The 15,134-nt window shown below is 43.2% G+C and overlaps 1 protein-coding gene across 1 annotated transcript; it reads right to left on the minus strand.

Annotated features, from left to right (window-relative positions):
• Positions 1-1,944: 1,944 nt before the first annotated feature.
• On the minus strand, positions 1,945-14,915 carry LOC118368340 (thrombospondin-1-like). Its single transcript, XM_052496890.1, has 22 exons — positions 14,707-14,915; positions 14,520-14,600; positions 13,823-14,382; positions 13,459-13,534; positions 13,147-13,239; positions 12,924-13,033; positions 12,475-12,600; positions 11,757-11,853; positions 7,881-8,054; positions 7,599-7,775; positions 7,332-7,505; positions 6,947-7,227; positions 6,628-6,846; positions 6,428-6,535; positions 5,875-6,034; positions 5,638-5,756; positions 4,927-5,161; positions 4,534-4,761; positions 4,138-4,409; positions 3,926-4,023; positions 3,679-3,818; positions 1,945-3,574 (listed from the first exon to the last, which is right to left on the minus strand). The coding sequence occupies exons 2-22, from the start codon at positions 14,581-14,583 to the stop codon at positions 3,567-3,569; spliced, it is 3,519 nt and encodes a 1,172-aa protein (XP_052352850.1). The 5' UTR covers positions 14,584-14,600; positions 14,707-14,915; the 3' UTR covers positions 1,945-3,566.
• Positions 14,916-15,134: the final 219 nt, after the last annotated feature.

The following is a 15,134-nucleotide window of genomic DNA, read 5'->3' on the forward strand; positions in this document are numbered from 1 at the left end:
GCAAGAGTCATGAGGCAAATAGCAAAATGCGCAAGAAAATAATATATATATATATATATATAACGACTTGAGGCTAGCCATTGTAAGTTCAGTGTCACTCACCAAAAAAGTGTGTGTGTGCTGGAAGTGAGCGAAAGCTTGGGATTGAGGGGGGGGAGTGTGGTGGGGGTACCTGTACCAGACAGGGGGAGACAGGGCAGATGGTGAACAGATCGCCAGCTGGAATCCAAGCAACAGTGCAGCAGGCAACGGGACTAGGTGTTACACCCACACCCACTTGGGAGAAGCTTTTATTTCTGGAGGCAGATTTCTTGTGGAAAATTCCAGTGGATGGTCTCTGAACAACAGGAGGAGGCTTCAAAGACTCCTGCCACTTGTTGGGCCCAAAGGCCTCGACACCTTTCACTTCAAACCTCAGCGCTAATTGAAGTTGTATCTGGTCTGTCCTAGCAAGCCTGGCAGCCTTAACTCAGCATTCAGTCCCCATAAAATAAAATCTATCATTGTAATGTACTTTATTTATTTATTTGTATTTTTTCTTCTTTTCTTTCAAAATAGCATCAGACCAAACACTAATCACTCAGTTCCAGGTTGAATGGTGTCCTCAGGTCTCTGCTGTTTGTTTGCTTGAGCACCCTCCATATTGCTTGGAAGCAGGTAACCTTGGTTACAGTAATCTATCTGTTTAATTTTGGCCAAAATTAGGTTGTAGTTTTTATCTGGAGCGAAGGCAATGCTGTGGAGGGTAGCATCCTGCATATGTCCTTGCTGACTCCAAATCTATCCTTTTGTAAAAACTCAAATTTCAATCAATCAAATTTATTTATAAAGCCCTTCTTACATCAGCTGATGTCACAGAGTGTTGTACAGAAACCAATCCTGGCTAGGAAAAACTCCCTAGAAAGGCCAGAACCTAGGAAGAAACCTAGAGAGGAACCAGGCTATGAGGGGTGGCCAGTCCTCTTCTGACTGTGCCGGGTGGAGATTATAACAGAACATGGCCAAGATGTTCAAATGTTCATAGATAACCAGCAGGGTCAAATAATAATAATGACAGTGGCTGTCGAGGGTGCAACAGGTCAGCACCTCAGGAGTAAATGTCAGTTGGCTTTTCATATCTGATCATTCAGAGTATCTCTACATGTCAAAAACATGTTGAAAAATGTGAGAGCTCGCATGCAGCTGTGTCTCTCTTTCTCCCTCTCTGCAATCTCTCTCATAATGGGGACCATTCGTGTAAGTAGGCCTATATTTGCATATAGGCCTACTTCAGCTCTGATTGGTAATTGTGCACTGGTCTGTGTAGAGTACTGCTTGTCCATGCAATAAAATCTTAGTCCAATGCGCTGTGCCTACAAGAAAAGCTCTTGCACAGTTAGTTTTGCATACTAAATCTTGCATAGTTTGTTTTGTTTCAGTATATTACATTGAAAGTGGCTAATAATTGTGTTGATTCGATCACAATTCCCACAGTAGAGCGAAACGTTGAAAGTGTTAACTAAAGGGGAAAACTGTCAAGTTGAGTGAAGTTTGATCCCGTGCTTCTCTGCAGGGGCTCATATTTCTTCTGTGTTGTAGTCCTAGGGGAGCTGTGCGCCCATGTGCATCTTAAAGGGAACATTGCTCCTGTGATCGTTGAATGTGGTTAATGTTCTAAAACTGGGCCATAGTTCATCTTAAATGATCGTGTTGTTGACTCTCAAGGATACTCCCTTTCTCAGAGGGCTCCCAGGAATCAAGTAATAGATTCCAGCAGTTGACAGAATATGGCATCTATCCCTGTAATGTTTTGTAATACTGTAGTTATTAAAACTGAGAATATACTGTATCCACAAGCAAGCAAAGGACACTCAAACAAACAGTTTTTTCCCCTTGTGTATTTATTGTTTGGTTGAGATTACAAAATAACTGACAGAAGTAGAAACAACATTTGGGGAGTAAAACTATGGTAAAAATGTTTATAGACAAGCATCACTAACAGTAAAAAAAGAAAGGAAATATACAAAACAAAACAATATTCAAAGACATCCTCATGTCAGTGTGCAAACAAGTTTATACAAACAGAAACACAGGTCACGTTTCTTGATAAATTATTTAAATAGCATTTATCTACACATGTGAAATAACCTCTTAACACAGAACAGGCAATCCTAACAATAATTTATCCATTACAAATGCACAGGACAGCATACACAAAAAAAGCCAACCAAATTCTGCTGCTAAAAAGGTACTATCATGTTTTGTTGGTTTCAATAAAAAAAAAAAATGAGGTAATATTTGTACATAAAGGTTTTCCTTTGTTTTTACCATCAGAGATGTACACACATTCTCAAGCACACAAGTCAGACATACTGTGCAAAAGAACAATGAGATTTAAATGACACCTAATTAGTCTATTTTGGAAGGCTGGAATGAGTGATAATACTGATAGTACTGAACACTGTTATAAGAGGACTTTTTAGAGGGATTTATCCCGGTTGAAAGATTTCAATTATTTAGAACAGGTTTCTATGAAAATAAGACACAGAGATGAAAAAAGACAAGAGATATCCTAACTCTAGGATCATGTGTCAATACTCTCAAATGGTAACAAACAAAATATGTAATAAGTTATATACAACCTTAGTAACCATAGTCCTTTTAAGGCAGGTTAGACTGACCCATGTGGTTTTTGTCCCTCCACTTATGTCTATACTAAGATGAGAGAAAACAAAAAATATATTCCTGGAATTCTGGTGTTGTTGTTGTTCGCTAGTAGTCTATATTGGCTTTTGGTGCAAGTCCTGGTTCTATGCTCCTTCCATATATCATCGAGAGTTATTTCCTGAAAAACCATTTGGCAAGCCTGGTCAAACCCTGAGGACATACTTCATACTGAGCTGAACTTCAAGGGTCTACTAAAAGCCAATTAGTTACAAAATAGAACTATTTCTAGACTCAGGGGGAATTTAAAGTTATCTAGAATTTTTGAAATTGTTAATGCATTGACTACAATTGGCTTAGGTGCCTTTATCACAAAGCTCTTCATGGGTAGCATTCACTCTCTTTGATGGTAACAGTCAATCCGTACTGTCCATGGTGCCTCCACAGTTCCTTCAACAGGTACCTCTGGCCCACCTGTAAAACATCTACTGCTTTCTTCATTTGGAAACAACTCAAGTCCTTTTGGGTCCACAGCAGATCTGAAGTAATGCTCAAAAATAAAGAAAATACTCTTCCCTTTGGACCTCCATCCAGAGAGGGGATACCAACTAGTTGAGAAGTGCAGAGATATCTGTCTGAGTACAGCTAGAGAAACAGAAACTTCAGAGACGGAGGGAGACCGATTTCTTCCCTGAGCAATGTTATGCTCAACCTGCTGTTAGTGCAGGCGTCTAGTCATCACAGGGCAGTCAGTTGGCCTATGTCCTGAGGTCGGTCTGCCTCAATGCTGCACACTCGCTCTCCATTACACTAATGTGCGCGTCGCAAAGGAAAGAGTAATAAAGATAAGGTCCCAGGTCATACGTTACATGTATATTTGAGCAGGTAGATACATTCTTCTAAGAGATTCTCTCTGGTCTAATTTAAGAATCTGGAGGAAAAGGAGAAGGAAAAAAAATATGTTAAATCCCTGTAAAAATTCAGACTCAAAGTATGTTTTTTGTTTGCCAAAACATGAATAAAAAAGCATCTTACCTCTGCATTCGTATTTGAGGTCTGAGAAGTATGTCATCTCCTGAGAGAAGACATACATGCCTAGTCTTCCACCAGCATAAGTCTTGTCGTAGATATTTCCAGAATCCGCCATGATTCTCTTGCCTTCATACATCACAACTCTAAAAGGAGGGAAGATGACATGAGATCAGTAGCTCATGAAAGCAGGAGTTTGTGTGGCCTTGGTAAAGGCGGAGGACATTCAGAGCTAAAAGTAATCTGAGCTCACCTAATGAGTCCAGACTTGGGCCTGTGGACCAGGTGCCATCTGTAGGCAGTGTAGTCTTTCCAGCCAATGTTCTTGGGGTCATGCCACAGAGTACGTACCTAAGAGGATGAATAACAAAAATACATGAAAAATGTTTCTTACCCAGTGGTTTTCTCTCTCACTGCTTTTAGATATGGCCAGTGCTCTCAATGTGGAGGGCATGCTAAGTGTACCTGTCCAGCAGTGTCACCGGTGTGCCAAAGGGCGTTCCTCAGATGCTCCCCAGGTCCTGTGGTGGAGTTGACTACTTTGATGGACACTCCAGAGTAGCCCTGAGCTCTGGTCGGGGTGTGGGACCAGTAGGTCTGTGTGATCTGCTTCCACATCACCACATAGAACCTGGAGCTGGACTGGTAGCCAAACACAAAGCCAGCGTAGTCATCATCCCTGTCTGTGTTGATGAAGAACGTTCCACTGAAGTCCACTGCGTTAAACTCATCGAACCCTATAGACAACAAAGAGCGATGGTTAGGACTTTTCTCAATGGACCCATGATCTACAAATGGTAGTTATTTTTGTAGTTGTTTTCCTTAGTTCCAAAGTTGTTATATTATTGGTGCAGTACATACCAACAGCGATGCCAGGGTCACAGTTGACAGTCTGCACCAGCTCTTTGCCCTGGTGGCGGACCACCCAGTTGGGGTCTATCTGGGAGGTGCCCTTGGGGTCCAGTGGTACCATCTGGAACCTGCGGAAGTCCGTCTCGCTGATGGCAAAGTTCTCAGGGCACACATCGTAGATATCAAGTATGTTATCTTGGTCAAAGTCATCTTTGCAAACATCTCCACGGCCATCACCTGATAGGAGGAGGCAGAGGAAAACACTTAGACACTCCGTCATGGAGACAACAGGCTGACCCTATGTTAATCTCTGTGACACTGCACTTCAGTAGCGAGTACTGTATCTTTCTAGATGAATCGTTCTATAGGTCAGTTGAATAGAGCTACTGGAGAGTGACTCACCATCAGAGTCCAGCTGGTCAGGGTTAAAGGCCAGCCTGCAGTTGTCCTTGTCGTCAGGGATACCGTCGTTGTCGTCATCGTGGTCGCAGGCGTCACCCTTGCCATCTTTGTCGTGGTCGGCCTGGTTGGCGTTGGGGATATAGGGACAGTTGTCCATGTTGTTCTGATGACCGTCCTCATCAATGTCCTGGTTGTTGTCGCACTTGTCTCCCACACGATCTGAGTCAGAGTCAATCTGGAGGACAACACAATTCATTTAGTCTTGACAAAAGCACATTCTTACACACTTGTATAAGAGAAACTTCTCTCTACTTCAATGCACGCAGACATGATGAATGTATTTCACCACTCATCTCCCTTAACATGAGAAACACTATTATTTCCCTCATCTTAAATGTACCCCCTTGTCTTCAGGTATTCTAGCAAGGCCTCTTCAAACAAGAATCCTGTGTCCTTTCACCTTGGCAAGACTACACACACACACACATTCATATCGCTTCAAAAAGGGGGAATGAATAAGGGGAGGAGGAGCATTGTACAAATTCTTCTCATAGCTTTCTCATTCCTGTCTTTCATTAAAACTCACCACTGATGCAATATGTGGCTACTGTTCTAAAAGGCAGGGGGGCCTATGAAAGTTCTACATCCCTCTAGGGAAGATATTTGATAGGATTGGGTTCTTATGTATTAGAAGATGAAAGCTGCAGTTACCTGGTCTGGGTTGTGCTCAAGAGGGCAGTTGTCGCAGTGGTCTCCCACTCCATCCCCGTCAGTGTCTCTCTGGTCCACATTGTAGACATAGGGGCAGTTGTCCCTCTCATTTAGAATACCTGTGAAGTGAACACACACTTACATTGGTCTATGATACCTTTTAATAAGGACTTTGACAATGACTGACAGCACTGAGAAATGTCATTTTCTGGTGCTGGAGTAATGATGATGTCTTACCATCACCGTCAATGTCAATAGCACAGGCATCTCCCTCTCCGTTGTTGTCTGTGTCGACTTGGTCAGGGTTGCTCTCATGCACACAGTTATCACAGCGATCACCAACGTCATCTGTGTCCACATCATACTGAGCGGGGTTGTAGACCATTGGGCAGTTGTCCTATTATTAAAATGTTTGTTAAAGAATACCATTAGTACCTTGGAAATACAGTATTAGAGAGGCTATTGTATTTGAAATGGTAAAACTCTGACTTTACAGCTAGCTAGTGTGTGAGTGATTGTGCTGGAATCTGATATTTCACTCTGAGAAAGCTAGTGTTTTCTTACCACATAATTTCTCCCTAGCCTATTTACAGTATGCACACTATGAATTATGGGCATAAGGCCATGCTGTTTTGACTTTTGGCCACAAGCCCAAAATGATATTATTTCTCATATTTCTCCATGACTCCTCTACTTTCTCTAGCCTAGAAGAGAAATGCCTACTGATTGCTATGTTTAGTTTCTCTGTGGATACCAAAGTCCTGAGAGAGAGGATGTTTTGATGTCTCACCCTATCATCAGGGATCCCATCATTGTCATCATCGTGATCGCAAGCGTCACCAAGCCCATCTTTGTCATGGTCCTCCTGCCCAGAATTGGGAAGGTTTGGACAGTTGTCCTGCAAAACAAAAGGGTTGGTTAGAGAGCCATAACCACAATAACACAGTGGAGAAGCTAGGAATAGACTGTGTGTAGTGGGATCCTTCCTACTTTCTTGCAGTGGTAGGTGGCGTTCTCCACACACAGGAGGTCTTTGTTGGGCCATCCATCCAGGTCGGTGTCATCTCCACAGATGTGGCCATTGCCAGCGTAACCAGGTTTGCACTCACAGCGGAACATGGTGTCGCTGAACTGACCCAGGTAGATACAGTTAGCATTCTTGTTGCAATCATGGGTGCCGTCTTGGCAGGGGTTACGGGGTGTGCACACCTAGGGGGAAGGGAGAGATATGTAGGGTTAAGATGTGCTTCTGAGCTCCTAGCATCAGAATAAAAATGAATCCTCTCATTCTTGTATTTTGCTGTCTCACCTGTTTCTTGGCTGTGGCCTGCTCCACTCCCCTCCCGAAGGGCTGTGGTCCTGAGTAGCGAGGGGGGCAGGCAAGGCAGTTGTAGCCTGGCTCAGTGTTCTCACAGCGGTGGACTGCGTTGAGTGTGAAGCATGCATCAGGGACCTCCTTGCACTCGTCGATGTCCTTGCAGTTGATGCCGTTTCCGGTGTAGCCCACTGGGCATGAGCCACACTTCCAGGAACCATCATCAAAGCTGGTACACTTAGCTCCAGCAAAGCATGGGTTGGACAGACAGCCATCTGTAAACAGAAGCATATTGATTTTAAATACTGAACAATATTGGATTTGTACACTGTTAGGTAAAACATAACAAATACCATAATCTATTGATAAAAATGCTTACTAATAGGGCAGTCCTCTTTGCCACACAATTGGGATGTTTTGGTGTCACCCTGACATTCCTTCCCATTGTACTTGGGGGCAGGGTTGTTACAGAGACGCTGGCGAGTCTGGAGTCCACCTCCACAGGTGACAGAACAGGTGTCCCACAGAGACCAGGGTCCCCAGCCTCCGTTAACTAAAGGAAAGAGAGAGAGAGATGAGTTACACCTGTATCTCCAGACAGATGGATATATATGTGCATGTGTTTAGATGCTGCTCTTCTGCTTACTTGGACAAGGTGATTCCTGGCAAACCTCTGTCTCTCGGCCCTGTCCTTGACAGTCTCTGCCTCCCATCTGGGGAGTGGGGGAGTTGCAGAGGCGGATGCGGGTGATGACTCCCTCACCACAGGTCACAGAGCAGGAAGACCAGGGAGACCAGTGGCTCCAACCACCATCCTGCTTAACTGTAGAGGACAGACATGTAATTATTAATTAATGTGCTATTAGAGTACATATGAGAAGGATGTTACTGAGAGAGTCTGTAGAGTACAAATAGTAGGTTTACTCACAGCGCTTGTCACATTCCTGAGGGTAGCAGTCGCGGGTCTGCACAGAAGTGCCTTCGCAGTTGCTGTTGATGCGGTCGCAGGAGCGACCTCGCTGCTGGATACCCCGTCCACAAGACACAGAACAATGGGTCCATTCAGACCAGGGGGACCAGCCATCCTCAGCATAGTCACTCGCTGGGGGCAGAGAGATAATGGGAGAGCTATTACCACAGCAGAGCTCAGCCAGGGGGGCAAAGGACTTGTGAAGAACAGTGCCTTTTTAGAATCAGTTTAACCCAGGAGATTTGAGACTTGGTATTCCAAGGTCAGGGAATGTGAAGGACTGAGAAAAGTTAATGAAAAGTAAAATGGAAGACATTTGGCAAGAAAAAATACACCTCATAGGCAGGTTGTCAAAAAAGTGAAACTTCTAGGGCCTCCTAAGTGGCGGAGCGGTCTAAGGCACTGCATGGCGTCACTACAGACCCAAGTTTTATCCCAGGGTCTGTAGTGTCGTGACCGGGAGTCCCATAGGGTGGCACACAATTGGCACAGCGTCGTCCGGGTTAGGGGAGGGTTTTGCCGGGGGGCTTTACTTGGCTCATCACACTCTAGTGACTCCTTGTAGTGAGCCGGGCGCCTGCTGACTCCAGTCGTCTGTGTTTCCTCCTACACATTGGTGCAGCTGGCTTCCGATTTAAGGGGGCTGGTGTTAAGAAGTGCAGTTAGGCGGGTCATGTTACGGGGGATGCATGATTCGAACTTCGCCTGTCCCGAGCCCGTTGGGGAGTTGCAGCGATGAGACAAGATCGTAATTGCATCGCAATTAAATATCACGAAATTGGGGGGGATATGCAGTTGAAGTCTGAAGTTTACACACACCTTAGCCAAATACATTTAAACTCAGTTTTTCACAATTCCTGACATTTAATCCAAGTAAAGTTTCCCTGTTTTAGGTCAGTTAGGATCAACACTTTATTTTAAGAATGTGAAATGTCAGAATAATATTAGAGAGAATGATTTATTTCAGCTTTTATTTCTTTCATCACATTCCCAGTGGGTCAGAAGTTTACATACACTGAATTAGTATTTGGTAGCATTGCCTTTCAATTGTTTGACTTGGGTTAAACGTTTCGGTTTGCCTTCCACAAGCTTCCCACAATAAGTTGGGTGAATTTTGGCCCATTCCTGCTGACAGAGCTGGTGTAACTGAGTCAGGTTTGTAGGCCTCCTTGCTTGCACATGCTTTTTCAGTTCTGCCCAAACATTTTCTATAGGTTTGAGGTCAGGGCTTTGTGATGGCCACTCCAATACCTTGACTTTGTTGTCCACAACTTTGGAAGTATGCTTGGAGTCATTGTCCATTTAGAAGACCCATTTGCGACCAAGCTTTAACTTCCTGACTGATGTCTTGAGATGTTGCTTCAATATATCCACATAATTTTACTGACTCATGACGCAATCTATTTTGTGAAGTGCACCAGTCCCTACTGCAGCAAAGCACCCCCTCAACATGATGCTGCAACCCGCATGCTTCACGGTTGGGATGGTGTTCTTCGGCTTGCAAGCCTCCCCCTTTTTCCTCCAAACATAACGATAGTCATTATGGCCAAACCGTTCTATTTTTGTCTCATCAGACCAAAGGACATTTCTTCAAAAAGTACGATCTTTGTCCCCATGTGCAGTTGCAAACCGTAGTCGGGCTTTTTTATGCCGGTTTTGGAGCAGAGGCTTCTTCCTTCCTGAGCCAACTTTCAGGTTATGTCAATATAGGACTCGTTTTACTGTGGAAATAGATACTTTCGTACCTGTTTCCTCCAGCATCTTCATAAGGTCCTTTGCTGTTGTTCTGGGATTGATTTGCATTTTTCACACCAAAGTGTGTTCATCTCCAGGAGACAGAACCTGTCTCCTTCCTGAGCGGTATGACAGCTGCATGGTCCCATGGTGTTTGTACTTGCGTACTATTGTTTGTACAGATGAAGGTGGTACCTTCAGGCGTTTGGAAATTGCTCCCAAGGATGAACCAGATTTGTGGAGGTCTACAATTTTTTTTCTGAGGTCTTAGCTGATTTCTTTTGATTTTCCCATGATATCAGGCAAAGAGGCACTGAGTTTGCAGGTAGGCCTTGAAATACATCCACAGGTACACCTCCAATTCACTCAAATGATGTCAATTAGCCTATCAGAAGCTTCTAAAGCCATGACATAATTTTCTGGAATTTTCCAAGCTGTTAAAGGCACAGTCAACTTAATGTATGTAAACGTCTGACCCACTGGAATTGTGATACAGTGAATAATACGTGAAATAATCCGTCCGTAAACAATTGTTGGAACGATTACTTGTATCATGCACACAGTAGATGTCCTAAACGACTTGCCAAAACTATAGTTTTGAAATTTGTGGAGTGGTTGAAAAATTAGTTTTAATGATTCCAGCCTAAATGTTTGTAAACTTCCGACCTCAGCTGTATATATAAATAATATTTGAGATTCTTCAAAGTAGCCACCCTTTGCACTGATAACAGCTTTTCCCACTCTTGGCATTCTCTCAACCAGCTTCATGAGGTAGTAACCTGGAACGCAGAAGATAGCCCTATTTGGTAAAAGATGAAGTCCATATTCTGTCAAGAACAACTCAAATAAGCAAAGAGAAAAGACAGTCCATCATTACTTTAATAAGAAATGAAGGTCAGTCAATCCGAAAAATTTCAAGAACTTTGAAAGTTTCTTCAAGTGCAGTCGCAAAAACCATCAAGATCTATGATGAAACTGGCTGTCATGAGGACCGCCACAGGTAAGGAAGACCCAGAGTTACCTCTGCTGCAGAGGATAAGTTCATTTGAGTTACCAGCCTCAGAAATTGCATCCCAAATAAATGCTTCACAGAGTTCAAGTAACAGACACATCTCAACATCAACTGTTCAGAGGAGACTGTGTAAATCAGGCCTTCATGGTCGAATAGCTGCAAAGAAACCACAACTTAAGGATAACAATAATAAGAAGAGACTTGCTTGGGCCAAGAAACACGAGCAATGGACATTAGACCAGTAGAAATTTGTCCTTTGGTCTGATGAGTCCAAATTTGAGATTTTTGGTTCCAATCAACGTGTCTTTGTGAGACATAGAGTAGGTGAATGGATGATCTCTGCATGTGTGGTTCCCACCGTGAAGCATGGAGGAGGAGGTGTGATTTGCTGGTGACACTGTCATGATTTATTTATAATTCAAGGCACACTTAACCAGCATGGCTACCACAACATACTGCAGCAATACGCCATCCCATCTGGTTTGCACTTAGTCCCACTATCATTTGCTTTTCAACAGGACAATGACCCAAAACACACCTCCAGGCTGTGTAAGGGCTATTTGGCCAACGAGAGTTGTATTGTGCTGCATCAGATCTGGCCTCTACAATCACCCGACCTCAACACAATTGAGATGGTTTGGTATGAGATGGACCGCAGAGTGAAGGAAAAGCAGCCGCCAAGGGCTCAGCATATGTGGGAACTCCTTCAAGACTGTTGGAAAAACATTCCTCATGAAGCTGCTTGAGAGAATGCCAAGAGTGTGCAAAGCTGTCATCAAGGCAAAGGGTGGCTACTTTGAAGAATCTAAAATATATTTGGATTTGTTTAACACTTTTTTGGTTACTATATGATTCCATATTTGTTATTTCATAGTTTTGATGTCTTCACTTATTATTCTACAATGTAGAAAATAGTAAACATAACGAAAAACCCTTGAATGAGTAGGTGTGTCCAAACTTTTGACTGGTACTGTATATATATATATATATATATATATATATATATATATATATATTTTTTTTTTTAAAGTTAAACTTCTAGTTCAATGTCCAGCTCACAAAAAAGTACTACAAAGAATAATACTCACGGTTTCCACAACGTGGGCAGCACTCTCCATCAGGCACGGTGGCATTGGCACAGGGCATCAGGGGGCAAGAGATTTTGCGACACACAGTGGCAGAGTTCTGTAGAGAGGATTGCTGGGATTAGTAATGGGTTTGTCTCCAGAGCAGACTGTTTGGCAACAGCAAAGGAAAATAATCTGGATCATTAACTTTGCATTACGCAAAAGCGCTTGCTGCTTTGCCAGGATTAATTGCTATGTTTGGGAACATTGGGATGGTCTCTGGCTAGGGCAGGGGGTTCACCGCTATGCTACCACCCCAGTTCTGTGCACCTGCACTGGGTTCAGGCAAGCAAGGTGCTGGGTGGAAGGATAGTGACAATGGAAAGGCAGAACAGAGGGTCTGAGCAAATGTCCTCATTAAAGACACATTCTTGATACCTATCCAAATAGACAACCCTTAGTGAGAGAGTAGGTGGGAAAGAGAGGGCAGACCCCCCCCCCCACACACACACACACACACACACACACAGTGCTGTATTGCCATTCTCTCTAACACCTTATTAGAGGTGAGGTGATGGATAGCAGACGGACACAGGGGCTTTGCTTAAGTCTATAAACATAAGAGTCCATTAGCACCTTATTACAGAAGGGGTTTAGGAGCTACTGCCTGGTTTTCACACAGCTTACTACTGGCCGGATTACTGGATAACTGCATTCCAACAAGTGTGATGACACCTACCTGGCAGGTACACTCTGTGCAGTCGTCCACAGTCCACTCATCTTTGTCCTTGTGCACAATGCCGTTGTGAAGACAGACCCCACTGTGGATGTTCATCTGGTTCATGAGCAGAGTGCTCTCCTTATTCTGCACACAGAGGGGAGGTAGAGAGAGGAGCATGGTTTCAGACACGAGGATGGAAACTTTTACATAGCCAAGGTTCCAGTAGAAATTAATCACCTACCAACATTGTGATTAAGACGTAGCTTAATTGAACTGAAGTAAATACAAATTAAATGACAGCCAAACATATTTGTGTCCTCATATGGGAGTCATTAGGGATCTGGCAGGGAATGCCATTCCAGGGACAAGTGGCTGTGCAGTGGAGAGGTTTTAACTGGGAACAGATAGACTAGAGAGGGAGGGAGAAAGGAGGACAGTGTGCAGACCAAGCTGCTTCCTATGCTTACCACTCTGTTGAGCTCGTTTGACAGCTGCTTGACAATCACACCAAGCCCCTTGAGCTCCTTGAACATGCTGGTGATATCCTCACAGGAAAAACCACAGACCTGCTGAATATCTGGAGAGGAGAAAAGCAATCCGTTAGTTACCTACCTCTTTCACATTAACAGTTGTACACAGACCAGTATTAAGCAAATGACTTTGTCCATGGAGTGTGAAGTCTGGTCTCACCTTTGGTTTTGTGGCCAGTGTAATCAGTCCTTATTGCTGGGCTGGACCCATTTACTGGATTGTCCAGTGTCATGACATCAGTCAAAGTTGCAGCTGGAGAAGAACAGACATATTCATTTCCACAAACAGCATAATAACACCCACTGTGAATTGGCTTTAATGACCATAGCAATAGAGTTAGTATGAATTATATTTGTTAATGGAATGCATTTAGATTTGTACAATTAACAAGCATTGGATAACATATACCATACATAGTAATTCCAACATTTAAATGCAAAAGAACGTTTATATTTTGTAATTTACACTTACAGCTTTGGCATCCCTTATTGCGTAAAATCGCCTCCAAAGTGGTTCCAAAAACGAAGCGCACGTTCTGAAGCACTCCCTGCAGACGTACACATTGCATTTGGAGTTATTCCATATCCACACATTTACATCTTTTCAATACATTTCCTAAAGGATCATAATGGCGTATTTTAAGTTTTATGTCGAACATTAGGCTACATGTCTGTGAGTGTGACTATCCTCGAGCACCAAACGCTGCGCTGCTCGCAATAGCTTCAGGACAAGGTTGGACTTACTCAGACTAGGCTATAACTGTAACATTTATTTGTATACAATTACAACATTATTTGCAATGTATTTATGAACTCATAAATTAATTCATATTTACCATAAATCTATCTTTCACAGCTCCTTTTCCGATCCTCAGACGGGCAATGTCGGCAACCTCATGCGTCAGGACCTTTTGAATGGGTACGTCCATTTCTGATATATTGATCTCTTCACACCCGACGAACAGCTGGGCACGATCCTCCTGAATGAACAGCGTGATATTCTTCCAGTGTCCAGTCGCTAGATCCGCATCTTCTATGGACACTACCTGTTGCTTGTTCCCGGTGGAGTATACCACATCCAGAGTTTGCGCCTTGCCATTAGAAATGATTTCGAATAACGGTCCTGATCCGTCATCCCTCTCCACAGTCAAAAGACTGCCCCTGGTTTTTTTGAACTGCTTGAAGTTGACCAGGAGAAGGAATCCCCTCTCAGCTTGTATCGAATCAATGAGGTCCCTGAAGGAGATCTCGGGAACCGGGGGGATCAGGTCTGCGTTCAGGATCTTATAGGCTGGGCTGTAAGGATCTGCGCCTTTTACCAAGGTAACACCTTGGTGCCGTTTGTTCACTTTCACAAGCTCGAATAGGTCGTATACACTGTTATCATCTCTACTCTCTGTGAAGGGAGAAACTGTAGTGAGTCTATGGGCAACTTTAAGTTCACAGATAAACTATTGCCAGACCTTTTAACAGAATAACTCCATTGTTGATTTTAATATTTCTATATTTAATTAAACATTTACAAAGTCTCACCTGCCACCCTGCTGCCCTCACAATTCCAAAGCACCAAAAGGAGAAAGACTCCTGTCAGCTTCATCTTGAAACCTCAGAAATCTGTTTAAACCAGAAGGTAGAAACACAGTTAAATAGGTATTGTCATTTACACACTTCTAAAGATTACAGTCCAATTATAAAAAACGTAACAAAAAGCTTTACCGACCTGAATAAAATAAAATAAATAAGTCACAGATGGATAAGTTGAAGAAACTCCTTGATTGTCAGAGCTTCGTTGTCCCGTTATTTCTTCTTGAATTCTCCAATTTATTCCATGTGTTAAATAGTCTTAGAAATCTTAATGTTCGCTAAAAACTCTCAAGTTCGTTCTGTCTTTATTCCGATGCTCAGACTATTCTACTAACACTGTGGACATAGGTGCTATTTAAATAGTTTCGAGACATTCCTGAGACAACACTTCCTCCAATCAGAGCACAGAAGGAAAAGGGGACGAGCTTATTACCCCAAGAAGCTGAGCGTAATATCCGAGACATACTTTCAGAGCCGATTTCCATCAGCGGATAAATATTTTATAGATGGACAGGGGCCAAGTGGGGTAACCCGTCATTTCCTGTAAAAAAAAAAGGAGCCTAC

Source organism: Oncorhynchus keta, chromosome 35 (assembly GCF_023373465.1).
Source record: "Oncorhynchus keta strain PuntledgeMale-10-30-2019 chromosome 35, Oket_V2, whole genome shotgun sequence".
Taxonomy (NCBI): Eukaryota; Metazoa; Chordata; class Actinopteri; order Salmoniformes; family Salmonidae; genus Oncorhynchus; species Oncorhynchus keta.

Coding starts and splice junctions, on each gene's coding strand:
- LOC118368340 (XM_052496890.1), bottom strand. CDS start 14,583: ATGAAGCTGACAGGAGTCTTTCTCCTTTTGGTGCTTTGGAATTGTGAG. Junction 12,601..12,923: donor CAAACGAGCTCAACAGAGTG/GTAAGCATAGGA, acceptor CTCTGTGTGCAG/AATAAGGAGAGCACTCTGCT. Junction 4,024..4,137: donor CCGGTGACACTGCTGGACAG/GTACACTTAGCA, acceptor TCATCCTCTTAG/GTACGTACTCTGTGGCATGA.